This window comes from Strix uralensis, chromosome 7, assembly GCF_047716275.1.
Source record: "Strix uralensis isolate ZFMK-TIS-50842 chromosome 7, bStrUra1, whole genome shotgun sequence".
Classification (NCBI taxonomy): domain Eukaryota; kingdom Metazoa; phylum Chordata; class Aves; order Strigiformes; family Strigidae; genus Strix; species Strix uralensis.
Window position 1 is genome coordinate 16,944,455 of NC_133978.1, and position 20,742 is coordinate 16,965,196.

Here is a 20,742-nt window from a genome sequence, read left to right on the forward strand (position 1 = left end):
CTGTAGAAGAGCAGAATCTAACACCTGCTAGCGTATTGCAGAACTTAGCTTTAGGATAAAACTTACAAAATACTTGGCATTCTTTTACAAGACAGACCTGCTGATTTTTAAGTTTGACATGGTTAAATTTGAGGCAGTCAAGACTTTCCGTAATAGGAACTCTCTAAAAACTTGGTAGCTTCTGGTTATCAAGAACCTTCCAAACCTTTCAGCATCTGCAGAGTTGGATATGCAGGCTGAACTGAAGCATGACCTTCATTTGAGAATCAATACTGCTGTGCTGATAATGTATTTTTGCAGCTTTTCTTTTTAACATCTGAACAAACCAAACTTGAAAAAGTAGATCTATGAATTTTTTAAACGGTATGTAGGAATTTTTATTGAAGGAAGAAGTGTAAACTTTGTTCTTGACTAGTTATTGTGATTTATTTTTATTCAAACGCCCCAATAAGATTGTGGTTACTGGGAATTTTCATACTGACTTATTTGGATACAAGATTATATAAAATTTCTGCAATGTCAGAGGAATACCTGATCTTTTGCAAACTTTGCTTAGAGCTTTAAAGTAGATTCTATGAAAGTATAATTCAGATTGGACCTTTCATGTTGATTTGAGGTTTGGTTGCTGGTTTAAATTTTGTGTTCAACTTTAAATGTCAGATACTCTTAATACTAATACAGGAACATGATGACTGGTTAGTAATGAGAGGCAGAGTATCTCTACAGCGTAACAGAATATATATTTTCTCTAAGTTTGACTTCACAGAGTTTTTGCTTAAGTGCATAGGCAGGATTATAATGTGATTGGATGTCCTTATAGGACTTCCTATTTCTGTTAAATTCATGTCAGTCTGCTTGTTCTGTGACTTAGAAATGAGTCTCCAAGTGAGATAGCCAGACATTCTTTAAATAACTCCTCTTCTGAGAAAAAAGAAGGAGAGATTCCACTGAAATCAGACAGTGTCATGTGGGGACTGAGAAAATGGTGAAATTGTTTCTTGTTTGTTTGAAGACAGATGGATTGGATTAATAACACTACAGTTATAGGAGATACTCTTAAGAACAAATGTTCCATTAGTCACAAGTGTGAGCTTGATCAAAAACAGTTTATGCTGTAACAAAATTAAATTCAGAAAAGGTACTTGAACCATTTTGTTTAGCATATTAAGCTGTGTATTTTAGAAACTATATCTGTTATAAACCCTCAATAATTTGTGAATTGTTTCCATTCTAACTTTTTATGTATGAAGAAGATGTCTTCCTAGAACAGTAACTTCAGACTTTTCAGAAATAAATTCAGCTATATAAAAAAAAATCTATTGAATTGATTGATCTAATCTACCCTGGCTTGAAATCAGTGTTTGACAAGCTGCTTAAAATAATGTTTTGGTGAACTCTTTCCAAGAGGACAAATACCAAAAAGATTTTTCCATATACCTCCAATTTAGCAGCCTTGCTTCCAGTTTAATAAATGTGCCTAAGCAAACAGATAAATCTCAGATACTCTGTTACATCCTAGTTGATTTCATTGCCTGCTCCTTGCAACGAAATCTTCTTTAGAGTTCATAAAAAAGGGATTTTGCCACAAAACCTTGGAAAAGGATTCCTTAAAGTATGACATTCATGGAGTTTTTAAACACAGATTCGAAGTCTTATTTACATAATTTTCTTAGCCAGACATGTGGCATGTAAAGTAGTGTTTCCGTTCTCAACTCCTCTTGGGTTTTTTAGTGTCTAGCACCTACAGTAACTTTACTAAAAACTAATGAAAATTGCAGACTTTTTGTTTTTAAATTTCATTATTAGGTGCTGATGAGCCTAGTGTGAGACCTAAAATTCATGAAAGGGTAGAAATGTCTTCATCTTTCTTCTTGTCCAACAGTAGAGACAAATTTGATAGCTAGCAATGTGGAAAGGACCTAGAGTGTTTCCTTCCAGGTGTTCATGAGAGGATGAACTGGGGATTGATCAGTGAAGGGAGGCAGGGGACAGCAGTGCCCTCCTGAGCTTTTTTTCCAAAACTAGTACTCTCTTGATTCATTTCTCTATAAGACTTCTGTCATGTGGGAAGCAGGAGCTACCCTTTGATAAGCAATGGGAAATCTGTCAGGAGAAAAAAGGTGGGGAAGAGAGGGAAGAGATTCTGCTTACTTGCTTGAGAAGTGCAACGTTACCTTTGTGTCTCCCAGGTCTCTCAACATTTGAGAATTTGATTATTAACTCTTCAATTAAATCTTCAAATCAGTTCTTGAGTGGCAATGTAAATTCTTGTCTGTCTGGACATATCTTCCATTTTGAGTGAGACAGCTGTAGACTCAATTAGATAGACAGAGAGGATGCTTCTTAAAATTTGGAATATATCTTGATTTTTTTATTTTATAGCAATGTGCATTACAATGTCAAGTGTAAATAGGTCTTAAAATTTATCTGCAGATTTATAGTTCAAATTGGCCCTGCCCAAAACCACAGATTCAAACTTCTTAAACTACCTCACTAGCTACAAAAATCCACATTGCAACTTGAATATTTATTCTTAGAATCCTATCAAATAACAAGAAAAAGACTAAAGACTTTCAGAAATATTCAAAACCCTTAGTTGAAAGGACAGCTATTTCCACTGATATCGGTACTAATGAAATTCAAGCAAGGAAGTAAGCATTTTATTTTTATCAAAACATTTAACTCTCCAGTAAATAATAATGGATAGGAAAGTTTAATGTGTTAAGTGTTTATAGAGATTATGCCATTTTTAAATCCAAAAGTAGTATTTAGATGCATGAATGACAGTAAATAGTCAATATAACACTGAAAACTAAAAATAACCAACGCTGCTTGCTGGAAATTTTCAGTATGACTGTGCTGTGCACTGGATACCATGGCATATATTTTATGGTTGCCACCTAATTTTCACTACTTAAAGAATACCACATTACATTTTACTGTTATCATTTTCTTTACCAGCTTGGTTGCTAGTGTAATGGGTTTTGGATCCCATATATATAGAATAAATATGGAGCTGGTGTAGAGACACTTCTTAAATATAAAAAGACATTTGAACTATGAGAGGCAGGCAAAACCCTTAAAGATTTTAGCAAAAACTCTAATAAAATAATATGAGTCATTCTATCATGATAATGAGTTACTTTTCTTTCTAAGATTAATATTCACTAAGAGGGGAAAGACTGTGAGCCAAAATAGTGCAAACTTAACAATGGAAAATTCATCTTTTCTTAAGAGCAGGCAGTATCTCACTGGTTTTGAGTATACTTTTCCTTTTTTCTTGATACATTTGAACAAATTAGCTATTTATTTACACTGTTGACTATATGCTCTGGATATGCTTCCCCCTAGAATGGCCATGAGAGGCATAAGTTGCTTTCTGTCTTCTTGATTCTGGATCTGCTGGCTGAAGCAGAGGTTCCCAAACTTTGCAGATTGGGTACTGCCAGTAGTATCACTGCTGTTCTTCAGGCAGTTGTGTCTACGCAACCTTAGATATTATTAGCAGCTAATATATTGCTACTGGTACATCATCCAAGCATATGCAATTAGAGAGCTACTTCAGATTCATCCTGATTCCGTAATTGTGCAATTTCTACTTAGATGATTTTTTTAATGTGGAAAAAGAGGAGTAGAAAGAAAAGGAAATCTTCATTGTCTGTTTATTTCCAGAGTCAAAAGCAATTGCAATAAATTAGCCAATTTTAGTATTTGGTAGACCTATATTGAAACCAGAATATAATGCGGCATACTGTATATGTGACATATAAAACAGGGATAATATACCAAGCTGAACAGAGTATAAGGCTGGTTTGATGTGTTACCCATTCCTCTGAACTTCAGTATCAGAGGGTTGACATTTATGTTAATAGAGGTGCTTTCTGGAGGTCCTTACCTTCCTATTACTTTATTGTGCATGGCAGGGATCAGTTTTCATACTGGCCAGTAATACCAATATTTCTGAAGTGCAACTAGTTGTGCTCAGGGGATGATATATGTATTTTGAAAATACACTCCAAACCCTAGGATGGTGTTTCCTTATTCCCATTTCACGTTGGGCACCATATGTTGTTTGCAAGATTTAGATTAAACCACAACAGGGCTGTAGTAAGCTACCTTTTTGGACCAGAAGGTTTTGTTTGAAGAAATATACAAATACTCCTTAGGCAATTATCATTCCCCACAGTGTTAGCTGCACATGGGTGGGAGTGATTTATTGTGCTTTCTATGGAAAAGTTGGTTGAGTTAGTATTATGCAGACTGGCATAGTTCAGAACAACTTGATACTCATTTTCATGCATGATATCTATGAAGATGTCTTTAACAGACATGCCACTCTGAAGCTGTGTATGTTACAGAAGGCAGTATTTGAGTGACAGAGAGCATGACTGATTTTTTTTCCCCAATTTATGGTGTTTAGTTTGGAGTTCCGGTAAAATATATTGGCTTGCAGAGAATCTCTGTAGTGGTATTCTGAAAGCATGAATACCAGAAGGAAATTCTCTGTTAAGCCTCTCATTTTAAAAAATATATTAACACAGGAAGACAAAATCCACATTCCTTTACTTTGAGCATTTAATCAAACCCTGAAGTTTTAAAACTACAGATTTAACCTTTGGGGATCAACTGCATACTGTCATTTGACTATGTGCTTTTATTACAACCTGTCCACTAAAAAGTTGTGACAGGATTTGGTGAAATCTAGCAGGATTGGACATGGGCACAATATGCTCTCTAAGTCAGCAGGCTTTGCCAAGAGTTGCTTTTTTACAACATGGAGTAAGACGGGAGAGGAGCTTTTGGATACTTGCAAATAGATTAAACTGCAGGAAATGTGCAGGAGGCCTGTGGAGCATACCTGCTAGATAAATTATAGGTGGTCTTGATCTGAATCCAACCTGTCTCAGAGCTCAGCTATGGGAATCCAGTTCAGATTTCTTTGATAAAATGAGGCCTTAGCCTTCACAGTTAAATCTTTGATCCCCAAGACAGCCTTGAATGTGGGATTTTAGTTTTGACCCAGCCTGTAGAGAACTTAATGACATTTTACCGTAGATTTCCAGCTCAGTTCCAGCTTGAGTAATTTACAAGTCTGCTGGCACTATTTAGCCCACATAAACCATGAAGTCAACCATAAGTCCAAGTTGATGGAAAAACAATATTGCCAGAACAGTGACAGATGTTGATTATCACAAAATGTCTGTTTAAGCGTTTTGTATGGATCCATTTCCTCACTGCGTACACCTGAAATTTTTGTAGAAGTTAGAAAGTAATTGTACTTAAAGACATGGGATGATCTGCTAAAGAAATTGTCAGAATATATATTGCAAAAAATGACTGCTGTGGTTATTACTGTTGCTGCTCAGGGGAGCTATTCGGATGCCTCATTTATTGGAGTTTAATAGATTAAAAGTCCAAATTGAGTCTCATGATATAAACCTAATCAAATTCTAATCTGCATAATTTTCCCATAAGAAGCAATGGGAAATTTGTTTAATTCATGTTTCAGTAGTTGCCAATCATGTGTTGGACAACATTGTTACTTTTATTTATCAAAGTATTTTTATTGATTGCTTGGTATGACATCTGGCTTTGCTCTTCTTTTTTCACTGAGGAAAAATTCACTTTATTTGATACAATGTGGGATATAATGACATAATGTAGCATCTCACCTAACATTCCTTTATATCTTTTTTAATGGTGAGCTTTCCATTTAATTTGTAGTTATTGAATACCTGTCTCTCTGAACTAGGTAGTATAGCTTAATTGATTTGATAAGTTTTATTCAGCATATTTATTTATTTTTGCCTGAGGTCTAAATATGCAAGGTTGATTAATGATTAAACCAGAATGAATTTGGCATTATTTTATACTAAATTCTTTTAGCTATAAACCTGTGCTACACTTATATGCTACCAACTTTGTGCCCTAGAAGTACCTAGTGTAGAAAACTATTAAATGGTAAATGGAGATTAGGGATAATTAAAAAATAAAATTTGTAATTGGCTAAAACCCACAAGAATTATAATTTCTGATGTTATTATGAATTTAAGTGTATCCCATAATAATTGCTGAATGAATAGATGTTACTATTTCTTCTCTCTCTTTCCAATTATTTGTATAGTTCTAGTGGTTCTTTCTGAACAAAATAAAAAAAAGCAAATGAAAAAAAAAGCCTTTGAGAAGTAGCCAAACTACTCTAGCACCTGGTCAGTAGTATTAGGACTAGGTGCTATACCTTGGGGTGCAATCACCAGAAAGAATGAATAGTCACTTGCCACCAAGAGATAAATTTCCACTGGAAGAACAATGTGAAAAAACTAAATTCTTTCCCAACAGGAGTAGGCTTTGGAAAAACAGGTTCATGACAACAGTGGAAAGGGGGAAAAAGCAGATGGAAAACCAAGGATGATATTACAATTACAAAACAAACCATGAATTTAACAAATCCAAGGCACATGGTATATTGGAAGGAGTTAAAATATTCTCTGACCAGTTTGTAAAAACAGAGCATATAATTAATGTGAACACATCCCATGCAGTAGGGTATGTAGTTTGAAAACAGTTGTCCTCTGCATTCTATAAATCCTTTGTATTTTACTGTGTGTTGTCCCAGGTGTTTTCAATTAGAGAATTACCCAATCATTCCTCTGTTTCTGGAGATGGCTTTAGAAAATAGATGCTTAAAGAAAGTTACAAAATGGTACTATCAGGAGATGAACACCTGATGGCCTGTCCATTCCTCTTGTTGCACAGTAGAGAACCTTCAGAGTGTCTCAGTTTAATTTCCCTTCTTGATAGCCTAAAAGCCCCAAGCAATTATCCTGGTTTGCTTGGCTGTAATCATTATGCCTGTCTTCATGGCCCTCATAGGTTTCTGTGATTTAATCTTTTCACTGCTTTAAAAAATCTGAAAATATTTTCCTAAGTTTTACACTTTTGGCATTGTTTGCTTATGCACTAGAGACTGAATAAGAAGTCACTGATATACTCCTGGAGTACATTTTATGTTCCCAAGACAGATGTGTATAAAACAAGATGGCTGCATTGCATAACAGGAGTTCTAGTTCAACCTTGGCTTTATTGGTTAAAAAAACCAAACAAACAAAAAAAACCAAACCAAAAAGGATATGTCATGCCAAAGAAATCAGTAACCTATGCAAAACCTTGCTTAGACCTTTACAAAATTACTATAGTACTGAAAAAATAAGGATGAAGACTCAGAACCATTAAATTTAATTTTGTTTTCCCTTTACCAAATATAAAAAGAAATTCAGTAAAATTGTACTTGATTCCACTGAGAGTGAGAAGTTCTTGTCAGACTAATACTGGCCAGCAATATTTACTGTGCAGAGAAATAAAGTTTCCATTCTAGCAGACATGAGGGAAGTGCTATGGCTAGTGACTATGTATTATCTCACTTAAATTGAGCAAAGCAGCAAGGAGTGATCAACTCTATGCTCTGAAAAGCATTAGTAAAGAAAGCCTACTTGTTTTGGTGGCTTTGGATTTGTGTAAGCTTCTGGTGAACCTTGGAAGTGCTATGGTTTGGGTAATTACCATGTGAGATTTTGTGAAAAAAAAACCCAAACCTACAAACAAAACAGGCAGTTTCAGGTAGACTTCATTTTTTGTGTGTGTGTTTGATGGTGAAACTCAGACGCATGTAAATACCTGTGAATAAAGCCCTGTAAGTTATACATAGTTATGCACTATGCTTAAAATATAATGCTAGTTCTAACATACTACGATGTTCACAATTGAAAATGGAAACAATATGATATCATTCAATGCAAGACCTCAAGATGATGAAACTCCAATCCTTCTCTTGACCTTTGTTTTTACAGCTTAATCCTGCCTCGCTAGAGCAGCACAAGGACCAGTAGACCTATAAATCCTTTACACTTTCAGCACATGGGACCACTAACCCACCCAAGAACGGTTCTCATGCTTTGGGGAACAAAAACTAATATTGATCCCACTTCCCTGTACTTTCATTAGAGCTTTGATTTGGACATTTTCACAACAAGTTTGTGTAATTCAACAGTATGTGTACGAAGAGATGTTGGAGAAGAGCATTTGGAAGGAAGATGGCAGCTTGTTCTCTGTAACAGTGTCTCTCAGCATTCAGTGCTCCAGGAGTTGTTCCAGTCCCAAAGCATTGGAGGGTTGTTACAATTGAGAAAGCTAGTCTTCTTCACCCTTCACTCTCTCTAGATTTAACCTAGCCTATGTTTGGTCCCAGAGCATCTCTGAAGGTGCTGCAGTCTCTGAGAGCTGGAAGCTTATGCAGTCACATCTGCTCTCCCACATTCTCCTTTTCCAGAGCTTTAGAGATCATCTCCAAGAGATTATTAGATCTTCAGTCACAAATTACAGTAAAAGTAAGAACTGAAACCAGAGGTTAGGATTTCCACATTTTGAGGCCAAACTACAACTCTCTGTCTCAGACCACATGGGACATTGAAGATAGAATTGTTTCTAAATTGAATGCTGTAACAGATTCCCATGAATGTCAGCAGCTCTTTAGCTGCATGACTGCTGCTGAACTTTCCAGGTATACCCAAGTGGCTGTACTTTGGAGAATAACAGGTATAGTCTATCATTCAGTTGAATTCACTGGAATATTAATGGACATTGTCAGCAAACAGTAGCAAAGGGATATAGCTCTGAGGTCCTTTTGTAAGAGAATTATTTCTCTTTGGCTGGCTCTGCTTAATGAAAATCCTTGTTCCATATTTCCGCATGATAACTTGTTGGGGCATGTTTGACAGTTCACCACCTGTGTGTTATTCAAATATGCTCAAAATATGATTGTTGTTTCATGCTTCTTAGATGAACCAGAGCTATTTAATAGTATATATGTGCTTTTAAAATTATGTTTTTGAGGACATTAGTGCATATGTTACCCAGTGAATCCCATGGCACCTTTCCCTAGAATAGCATTATTTAAAAGGCACTATCAATTTACATGGCACTTTAATGACAAGGCCACAACCTTTAGGTCTGCCAAGTGGATTTTCAGTTTGGGAAACTGCATTCTGTCTGCATGGAGTCCCAGTTTAGTAAAACATACATCTTTGAAAGGGAAGGGAGGCAAAGAGGAAAGGAGCAGGGGGAAAGGGAAATAGGATCATAAAGGATCCATTATGGTCCTTTAGAACGAAAGATATTTTATAAATGTAACATAAAAATCTGGTTTGAGAATATGCCCATCTGGGTCTCAGTGAAGTCAGTGGAACAGAAGCAATGCACATTCAAGAGCCAAGTTTGTTTCTATATTAAAACCCTGGTAAACCTTTACTGGCCCCTCAGCAAACTGCTATATTTACTGCTATCTAGAGTAAACCTTCCCGCATTTCATGGGACATTACTCAGTCAAGTGAACTGCACAGGAGTTTATGGCCAGCACAATCAGATCACTTGGCCATCAGGGCAGTTGCTCCAAACAATATGTAAGCAGGGCAAATTATAATTATTGCTGGTGCTTTCAGTGGGCAGAAGTCACTGTTAAGCATGCCAACATTCTTTAATTTTGAACTTCATCACAGTGCCACTGTGGCTCCCAGAATACCTGCATGTTACTGCTGAGCCACATTTAGTGCCCTCTGAGTTCCTGGGAGGACCATGGATCAGCCTGGCTCAGGAGGCACACCTCTCACAGAAGGACAGTGCTGCTCATTACTTTGTAGGTGGTGTTTTGTAAGAGACAAGGACAGCCAGCTGGCCCTGCTGAGCTCTGAGCTGGGCAGCACCTGGATCCTCAGTAACTCTTAGAAAAAAGAGCTTGCCTCCTTGTGGGGAGGAAGTTTGCCCAAGGTTCTCCTTCCACAAAGATGAGAATATCTTAAAGAGGTAGGATCGTGCCTCTAATAGAATTTTTGGCTGTTTCACCTACTTGTGTGAGCAGTAGTATCCCAGAGGGAGCTGGGACATACTTCTTTGCACAGAATCAAGACGCTGAACCAGCTGCTTTCTGCAGAGAACTACAGGAGGCTCAAACTCCTTCAGAGCAGGTAGCTGAGTTAGGACACAGGAGTCCCTGCCTCTCAAAGCAGGAGGCTGTGGCCAGGAGGGAAGCAGTGGCTCCCGACTGCCAGTCCTTACTGATTTTGATCATGTCAGGAGCCCAGAGCCTGTGTTCCTCTCAGAGGCATGATCTATTTGGCAGCATCTTTTTTCAGAGAGGGACAAAGGCTTGCTACCTCCTGTTGAAGTCTAAACCGTTTCATCAGTCTGATGTTATGGTGGTTATCACTATAGCAAATGGAAGTGGGTTGACCCTGGCTGATAACTAAGCCCCTACCCAGTCTCTTTCTCACTTCCCCCCAGTGGGATGGGGGAGAGAAGCAGAAAGGCAAAAGTGAGAAAAAACTCATGGGTTGAGGTAAAGACAGTTTAATAAGCGAGGAGAAAAACCAAAGCACAAAAAACCAAAAACCAAGTGATGCAAAGGCAATCACCCAGCACAGCAATTTCGTATTGGATGCGATGTGGCTGCAGAAACTGATATGATTGTGCTGCACCTTACCTCCTAATTGTGGGTAAAGAGAATTCCCTCCTCCAGAAGCCCCCCACTGTTACTGTATTTCCTTGTGCAGGGACTGTGCTCAGGCTTGCACAGGCCATGTGACTTCTACAGTAAGAAGTTGATCCTGCTAAGCAATTGTAGCCACAGCTCCCTCAGTTGTTTGCTGAACAAGGAGACACTGTGGTTATAAGAAGATCACAACTATCAGCCCTGTTTTGCGATTTTGATGAGCGTTAATGGAACAAGATTTGGGGACTGAAGGAGAAAATGGAATATGAAAAGGAAAATGAAAAGAAGCTGTGAGGAAAGCATGTCATTTCTAAATGAATGCTCTGTGCAGAGGAATTGAATCTTTTCACAGCTGAAAATGGATCTTAAATCTGATGCCTTAGCTTGTTTCAGCTTCTGTAACGAAATAGAGATTTCCTAATACCCTGTGACCTGAATTTCTCCCTGCTTTATGGGTGCTATTCCTTGACGTACAAACCTGTATTTTCTCAAGTCAGCATTTGATGATGGATGTCAAAATACAGGTCATGTATTATGCATATAGCATTACCGATTTAAGGTGTTTACTCGTCAAGTTGAAGAAATTCAGAAATGTCATATTCACTGAATCTGCACAGCTGTCACTTGTAGTTTTTCATGCCTTTAAATGAAAGTTCTGATAAAGCAGGTTAGTTTTCCTGCACTTTTTTTTTTTTCCTTTCTTCTGGAGGAAAAAAATAGCCTATGTATAGAATTTACATTGTGACTTGGGCACAGAAATGTGTCCTGAGGGTATATGATGCCTTGTGACTCCAAACATGGGCATACAAAATCCCCAAGTATTCCAATTTTCCAAGATTTTTATATTTTTTAAGAAGTGGATTTGTAGAGGTGTCTAAATTAAGCAAGGACAAGGAAATTAAACTAAAATAGCAGATATTTCTCACATCTTCCAAGGCTATAGGATGAAAAATATTAAAACATGAGTCTATTTTTCATTCAAGGAGAAAACAAAATCCCTTTAACATGCTTCCTGCATTTCAGACTGAATGCACTGTGTGTGCAGTGTGCAATTACAGCGCTCCTTGACAGTCTGTGTCTAACAGAAATGCCACATTTACTTCAGTCTTCTAACACCGTCATAGGAGGACAAATATTTGAAGGGTTAGAGAGAGGTGGCTACAAATAGCCATCGATGGAGAGTATGCGTGTGCATGCCTCTGTGTGTGTGTGCACATGGCAGTAGAGGGAGGGCAAGAAGGACTTACACATTTAGATGCAGTTATGCCAACTTTCTTCAATTTGCTTTTAGCTAGTAGGGAAATACTCATGCGCTCTTACTATCTGAAGAACCTGGTTCACTAAAAGATGTTTTAGGGAGTGCATCCTGAGATGGGGAGAGAAAAACCTTCAGGAAAAAGAGGGAAGCAGGGCCTCCAGGGATGCTTCCAGCAGAACAACCCCTAGGGTGCATGGGAACAAGATTAGTTTTCCCTACTCTCAGATAAGTGAGTGGATCTTGCTGCTGCCATTTTGACTTGTAATTCTGCAGAGGACCCAACTGGGCCTGCCACTTTAACTGGTCAAGGAATCTACAGCTACTTGAGCTTTTTTTAGTGTGCTGTGACAAAAGCTGTGTCTTACCTTTCCTGTACCATAGATGCAAACTTAAACACTGGAGCCTGCTGCACAGGGAGGTGTCACACTAATATCCACCTGTCCTCAGATAGCAGTCCCTCTCTTTGGAGTCCCACTTTAATTTTCCTGCTGTTGTAAGAGTGTCAGGGTTACCTGCAACTCATGTCTGTTAGACTCACTTTGTGAGTCTGAGAAATCGTCGTCTCTGCAGAAGTAAGCATTCAAAGAGCCAATATGTCTATCAGTCACAGGGCCAGACTCCAGGAAACATCTGCAAACCAACACCACTTGGGAATGCAATTCACTGTCACCATGCCAGTCTTATTGAATTAGTTTCAGCATGAGTAGTATTAAATGACCGACTGTTAACATTGCCAACATTTCCGATTGTCTCTAAGAAATCTGCTTTCTAAAGATTTTCTATGCACTGGTAACATCAAATAGAATTGCTTTGCTGTCTTAGGTTTGCCTATGGCGATGTTTTTGTCTTGCAAGCCTGTTGAAGATACCACGTTCACTTCTTTTCTCCTAAGGAATTTCTTCACAGACTTTTCACTCCCTTTTTACTTACCCTGTCCTTAAAATCTTCATGTTGTATCTAGCTTTCATGTGATAGTCAGAAGGAAATTCATATGGGTACCTTCTGGAGGGCTAAGTAAGTCTCTTTTCAGTGATTCTAGTTTTATTACCTATATATTCTATATGTGATATAGAAAAAACATAGGGAGAAATGAACTGAATATCAAATAAAAATTTAAATCCCATTAAATCAAGAGGTCTGAATCTAGTGGTCCTTATAGTTTGTGTTGTTTAGGCACAGTTTAAGAGTGATGGTAATTATCACTGGAAAAGCACCATAAATCCCTCAAACAATATAAAACTGGTACAACATGTTAACAACTACAGTTTATTTTAGAGATTTCCTGGTTTGTAAATTAGTCCCCAAACCAAATTAAGTTAAGTAGATAATATATCATCATTGATCTGCTACTGAATTTAGAAGTATGAATTCAACACAGTCAAATAGTTTCTACACTGCAAGAAGATAGTGAAGTTATGTTAGGAATGAATTTGGGTGTGATTAATTTAGAATCAGTATATGGAGAATTCAAAACTAGTTTAGACCAGTAATGACAGAGGATCAAAAGACTGTCCCTGGATGTCAAGTGTGAAGTCAAAGAACTTGGGCATAATGTGACAAAAAATTTAATGTTTTCTCAGAAATGTGTGTTTTAAAGTGAGCTTGGCTCAATCAAATATTTTCTTAAAAATGCTGCCTTGATATTGGTCTACATGAGACCCTTAAGTCAAATTCTGGCTTCACCATCACTTCTGCAGTAATGACGTTAAATGAACATTCCCATGCTTTCTGCAACTTTAATGGACAAGGGAGGCGGAATGCTTTAATCTCAACTATGAATTTCCAGTCCAACTGTTGCATAGGCTTTTGTATAACTGCCTTTTTTTCAGTACTTATAACCAAACTCCAAAAGGCTTTTCCTGGGTATTTTTTATTTAATAAATAAATAAATAAATAAAATGCTCAGTGTCAAGAGCTCCATTTCAAACTGTGTAGAGAATCAGTTTGATTCACAATATTTTTTAGATGTGAACCTTGCTGCTCTCTAGATTTTTTTTTTCTTTGAGTGCCTGCCAATATGTTTCCTCCCACCTCTGTTTCCTTTACATCCCCAAAGGTATAAAACTCTCTAGTTTCTTTTCAAGCATTCCTCTTACATACCGTTTGAAAACCTGTGTCTTTTTCCTTCCAGCCTATCTTTTTTTTTCTCTTAGAATGTGCCCTTCCATCCCAGTATTCCTATAATTGTAATCCTCTTAAAAATGCATATTATGAATGATACACCTGAAAAGGAAAAAAAAAAAAAAAAAAAAAGGCAACTTTATGTGGGTTGCATTGCTCCTGGAAAACAGTCAGAAAATTTTAAATTCTGAATGTTGATCAAACCTAAAACCTGCTAATGGAAGCAATTTGTTCCTTGTGGTTATACTACTGTTTACAAACAATACTCTTTAAAATGTTAATTGAGGTTTAAGGAAAGGTGTTTGTTTCAGATTTATTTGAGATACTAATAGGACAAAATTAAACCTCTCTAACACTGAAGTCTTTAGGTTTTTATTTATATTTAAGTAAGCAATACTCTTCCCATTTTGCATGTTTGGATGCAAAGGCTACCTAGGGTAACAAAATAAATTTCAGTTTCTCCATTATCTACCAAATATCTTACAGTAGAAATTGCCTGCATATTTGTGAATGATTATGCTTTCAAGAAATAATTGTTGAAAATTAATTCTTTTTTTTTTAAATTACAATTTTTTTACTATACTTTTCTGGGGAAAAAAATGAATAGAGAATTCCCTGATGGTGGGGATTTTTGTAATATAGTTTGTGCCATGTAAACTTTCTCTTTTTTTCTTTTTTTTTGTTTTCTTTTAGGCTTTACACCCCCTGGGATGGATAGGTCATCTCCAGACAACAGTCCAGTCCATGGCCTGTTACGTCAACCCTCCATTACAACAGGAGCCAACATCCCTATTATAACAGAGCTAGGTAAGGAAAGCTAAAGTTTATCCTTTCATGTACATTCCCATATCTTTTTCCCACTTCCCTTGTTATGCAGTCTCAGGAAAATTACCTATACTGTATGTTACAGTGCTATGTTTTCTCTTCTGATAACTGTTTTGAATTGCTCTCTCTAAAGAAAGATGAGAAACAGTTGTTTCACTTTGAGTAACTGAAATATATTTCTCTTTCCTTTGAGTCTTCTCCATTCTGTTAAATAAACACTCTATCAAACAAGATGCTTTTTACATAGTGTAACAAATAAGCAGGGGTCTTTGGGCTAAGGTTAGAAAAGAAAAAAACCACAGTATGAGCAGACATTTCCTGTTCATTTAATCAATAGTAAGAGGCCATTTGTTTATTTCTTCATGATCCAGAACTGTTTAATCATGTGTAACCAAACTCTGTATAATAATATGAGACATTTTACTCCTGAGAATATGATGATGGTAGGTAACCAGGCTCTGATTTCCACTCTAGCTGTGGGTATTTATGTTGTCAAGTGGTGTGATGTGAAGTGCAGAAGCTGTTCTGTTTTTTTCATGGCAAATACAAACTTGATTTGTGGTCCTTTGTCCTTTTATTTTCTTTTTCAGTTTTATTTTTTAGAGCCTTACCTGTCTTTTTCCCTTACTTTATTCTCTTTCTGTACTTTCTTTTCCCCCTAAATACTTTACTTATTAGCTAAGCCTGGCAAACTTCTGCCTTTGGTTTCAATCAGTCAGGAAAAAAACAGTGGAACCCACATTCTAATGATAACTGAACTGGGTAAGAAGTGCCTTTTTCCTTCACATCACTGTCTTATTTTCTGTTGTTGTTGTTCTTACTGTCATCAGCTTTTCCTTTATTTATCTGGCTGTATCAGAGGGGCTACCCTCATAGCACTGCTTTGAATGTGTTTTATTTGTGGTTCTGGTTGAAATTGACTGTCTCGTTCTGGCCTTTCTTAATGATTTTTTTTTTTTCACGCAGCATCAGTAAACCTTTGATCACACTCGCCTGACCTGCCGGCTGTTTTCATAGCACCTTCTCACCAATTCATTTTCTTTGGCCTGGGTCCCCACCTACCGGGCCCTTCCTTCCCCCAGTTTTTCTCTCCTTTTCTCTCTCTCTTTCTCTTGCTCTTTCTCTTCTTGTTATTTCAGCCTATTGTCAATTTGCTGAACATGCCTTAGCAGTTCTCACAGGAAATCCAAGAAGAAGTAAAAGATACCAGAAAAAAAAAAACAAAACACCAAAACAAAACAACAGCATCATACTTTCCCTTAAGCTACTTGTTTGTTTATTTTGCAGAGTAGGCCTTTTCTCAGAAGCTCAGGTTTTGAAGCTGTAAAAAAGCAGCCAAGCTTCTGCGTTGCTCTCTTTTAATAAAGCTCTCACCAGCTTTTGCAAGCAGTATTTGATGAGCATTTCCTATGGCACAGCACCACACATTGAGCCTACCTCACCTAGTCCAGAGGCTTTTTGTAGAAATCCTAGCATGCTAACTTGCATCAGGAAGATAAAGATATGGAGGATAAAACCACACTTGCAGAATTTATGTTAGATTTGTTGTACCTTGGAAACTGACACCATGCACGGCTAGCAAGCTGGTGTCAAAGTCGGGTATTAGTCTGCCAGATGTAAGTGGAAAAAGAATGCTATTGTCAATAGTGCCTGCTCTCAACTAGCAAATTAAACTAAGGCACAAGCTCTTAAAAAAGTACATTTTGAAATGATACATCAGGCTTTCAAATACTATTTTGCTCAAGAATCTGGAGAATAAATTGATAGCCATTGTACAAAGAAAGGAGTATTGTGGATATTGGTGTTTGCTAGGGTGAAATTCTTCTGACTCCCAGGGCAGAACACTTCTCTGTTTACAACACTGAGGTGTTATGTTTTCATAGTTACATCAGGGAGTGGGAAGGCAGGATTTTTAAATCTTACTTCAGCTCAGGTACTGGCTGAATGATCATGGCCAAGTACTGCCTCAACAGGGCTCTCAATGGAGGATAACAATTCTCATCTCTTTTAGACAGCTGTTGTGAGGCTTTATCTATAGTTATGTTTTGTAAGCTAAGCATGGCAAGCACAGTAGTATATACAGGTTGGAAAAAGAGTGGATGGAAAATGAAACTATATAGGAAGCAAGATCAGAACAGCAGGGAGAAGAATTTCTAACCGAAGAAGTCCAGAGCCAAAACCCGATCAAGTGAACAGCAACTCTCACGTTGTTTTCAAAGCTCACTGGGTTGGTTCAGGAGATGTGTTTCACATGGGGATTAGGGACATAGTCAATGTGTGCAGTTTCAAATGCTGAAAAAGTTTTAATATCCCTTCCTTGCATGGGAACTGAAATTAATTTGTCATTTAGTAAGTTAAAGGGTATTTTGATGGCATAGCTAAGCAGTCTGTGCTTTCATGTCAGAGGAGGACTGATATGGAAATGAAGTCCTTCATGAAATATGATCCACTTAATACACTGATCTCAAGGAAACAACTATTTTTAGTGGAATGAGGTGGAAGTAGAGAGCTTAACTGTGACAATGAAATGCCAGAGAAAGTCTAAATGACAAATTCTACTTTATATGGGCTTTTTCTTTAAAACAGCCTGATGCAGATTCTTCTTCACATTAGCTAATACAGAATTTGTGGCTAAGGAAGTGAAGTTACGGAGACAAATATTTGAACAAAAGGCAGTACGCTGCAAGAGAATAGCTGGAGTATTGCTCATTCATTCAGATAGATGCATGTTAAAAGGACAGTTTATCCTCTTTAGAGCTGTAAGTGCATTAACACCACTCCAGTAAGAATCACAGCAGCACGTCTAACAGATGCCTGTGGGCTATATCAGAGTTTTATGGACAGCCTTTATTTTACAGTGGTGTTCTGACTTGGTATCTTGTAATAACATTTCACTGTACATGCATACAGCCTTAGCCACTGTACCCGACCAATACCAAGATTGTTTCCATATATAAAAGAGCATCATGTATGTCATTTTGAGTGCAGGCAGCTGGTGCCACGAAGCTACTTTTACGGCAAAGTGATAGTCACCTCTCAAAAGTGAGAGTGTCACCTCTTACAAGCAAGATAATGATCAACAGATATTTTTAAATGCACATTTTCACATCCATCTTGATTTCATTTTCAGTGACGTCAAAGACACAAGTCTGTGTTTCCAGACATGCCGTTTCTTTTTCTTTCTGACTGTCTAATGTGTAAGGTCACGTGCTGGTGACCCAGAAACACCTTGTGATTTTAATATTATTATTATTATTTTCAGTAAATGATTCAAATGTTCAGTTCTTGGACCAAGATGATGATGATGATCCAGACACAGAATTGTATCTCACGCAGCCCTTTGCATGTGGAACCGCATTTGCTGTCAGTGTGCTGGACTCTCTCATGAGCGCAGTAAGCAAACAAAACCTTTTTCATTCCCTTCCATCAGACTTATCGTGAAAGAGTATAAAAGCGTAGTCCCTTTTCCACAGGTAGTCAGGAGTAGACACTTTTCTCTTAGATGTCAAGAGAATTTCAGAGCCTAAATTAGGTTATTTTTTAGTTGGACACAGAGACCTTAAAACAACTTAGATATCTAGGACTACCATAAGTCCACAGTTTTAAAAGCAAAGAGTCTCATGTCAGGCTTTAAGGATAATAATTTCCAAACTATATGGTGTCTCCCTCCTGAAACCCAGACCCAAATTCAGTGTGTCAGTCCCTATGCTCACCATTCATGTCAGACAGCATCAACCATGTTTTAAGCTTTTAATTTCCTGTAGCCATGAACAATGCTCTGAGTATGAGCACTGGGGGACACCGATAGAACTATACGAAAGCCATCACATGAACTCTACTTGTGTGAAGAGAGGTCATCATCTCTTTTTCACATGAGTTGTTCTGTGAATCAAAACATAAGTGCGTGCTAGAAACTACAGATGGTGGCCTTTGGTTATGTCTATATTAAGGTTTTTGGTTTGCAGTCATAGTACTGTTTTGAAGCAAACACCTTGGTCATACTGCATTTCATCCTCCCTTGCTTCATATTGGCTGTTTTTTTTCAGACTAGTCTTGCTCTGTGTGAGCTGCACGTCTTTCAGAGGAACCTTAAGCTCTGCTAGATGAAGCAAGGACATAGCCTGTTTCAAATCTGAGCATAGTCTTTCTGAGCTCCCCATGGAATAAAGTTCTATAGTGCTGGGAATCATCTGTTATAAACACCAAGTAATATTAGAAATGAGCAAATGGATTTCCTTAAAGGAGCCAAATCTGACCTTCACCTAAATTCAGAATGAAGCTTTTTGCTTTAAAGAAAAATTCACAGTGATCTGGATTATTTAATATTTTATTCGCATTTCATATTTATGTGTCTGTATTTCATATTTTTATTCCCTGATATATTCCTCATATGTTCCATCCACAGATTAATAATATCACTCTACACTGATAACATTTTATTCTAATGCAGCCTAGGAGTTAGCAATAAACTCTGAAAATACTTGTTTTGGAAGTTATTTGCCATATTTTGCAGATGCGACAAATTCAGAAAGCCTAAGCAAGCACACTTAAACTCTGTACCTTCTCTAATTAAAATCTCTATGTATTTTCACATTATAAATGGGAATAATTGAGCATTAAGGTTCCAAATTGTTGTGCCAAGAGCTGTTTATCTACTCACATGATTATCTAAATCAATGTCCCCGAATTAATTGTTTAGTAGGGCACTTCCAGAATCTTGGGAAAAGTAGGGTTAATTCTTCTGATTGCCACTGGTATCACCACAAAAAGAGGGCGAAATGTTGTGGACACTATTGCTTTCTTGTACAAAGGTATGTCGTGTAAATAATAATGAGGCAATAAGAAACACATGGACCATGACTGTTCAGAAATTTTTACTTGGAACTCATCATATAATCCTCACAATATTTTTAGTTATTGCTAGCTTTTATTAACTTATAGTTTTTGACAACATGCCTCTCTGCTTCTGCAATCCCTTTCTTCAACAGAGTCTTTTTTTCAAATATTTTCACATCTAAGTGGTCATATTATATGTCAGGGACAGTGCAGCCTGAAGCCAGAGAAGTAAATGTGATAACAAGAGCAGAAGAGTCTAACTGAGAAAAAATACTAATCACGAAGACAAGCCAAGGATTCAGTCAGTTAGAATTGTTCACCATCCTGTCTTTTCTTTCACCACTTTGCTGATCGGTGGCAGCATTATTTTCTCTTTTATTCCTCAAAGGCCTAGTAAAGAGTTTGAAAAGTACAATTCTTCCTGACCCTTCAGAAAGTGTAAGATGCGTGAGATGTTTTCCCTTCACTATCCCTGTTCTCATGGGAAGGATGTATTCTCCTTTCACTTCTTCTCCAAGGAAAAGAGCGTTTCTCACACAATCTAATCTACTTGCAGTATATTATCTCTTTTTTTTTATTTCTAGAGTACACTTGTTTTTAGGGACCAGCTTCTATTTATTCTGCCTTATTTCAAGCCAGTACTGGCAAAATCCTAACTAAATTGTGAGATCTGCAGTCATACTTTCATCCTATTAATTGCACAGGAATTCTGTAACAAGGAAGTAATTCACACTGTGCTGGCCTGTGCCAGCTCACTTTGAGACAAGGATATAGTTCATTATTAGATCCATTTAATGATTCAGGATTTTTTATTGCTTAATTTTTATAGAAAAATTCCAATTTATGATCTCTGTTGATATCTTTGGCATGCAAATTCCTTGTATGGTCTACAGTGTAAACATACAATGTGTGAACTGCTCCATTAATATTGAATGTCTTCTCACAGTAGTGGGGTTTTGTAGTAAAACAGGTATAAGAAAGATTAGAAAGTAGAATAAAACCTACACATACTGTATTCTTTCTGACCTGCAGGTAATTTGAAGCATACATATAGATATAGGTATATAGAAAAAGAGGTACAAAATATATTTAAAATAATTTGCTAAAGTATTCAGTTATTGAATAATGATAATTCAACAGTATTAATCATCATTAAATTAAT

At 37.1% G+C, this 20,742-nt stretch overlaps 1 protein-coding gene across 19 annotated transcripts in view; it reads left to right on the plus strand.

Annotated features, from left to right (window-relative positions):
* The window catches only part of KCNMA1 (potassium calcium-activated channel subfamily M alpha 1), a 514,017-nt gene that overhangs the window by 469,267 nt on the left and 24,008 nt on the right, over nucleotides 1-20,742 (plus strand). For 12 of the 19 annotated variants that reach the window (XM_074874552.1, XM_074874559.1, XM_074874560.1 and 9 more), the window contains 2 exons: nucleotides 14,613-14,726; nucleotides 18,007-18,137. In XM_074874552.1, the coding sequence (XP_074730653.1) occupies nucleotides 14,613-14,726; nucleotides 18,007-18,137 (245 nt within the window). Of the gene's footprint in view, nucleotides 1-14,612; nucleotides 14,727-15,422; nucleotides 15,507-18,006; nucleotides 18,138-20,742 lie in introns of all 19 variants that reach the window. The other 7 variants (XM_074874548.1, XM_074874549.1, XM_074874557.1 and 4 more) reach the window with 1 other exon arrangement.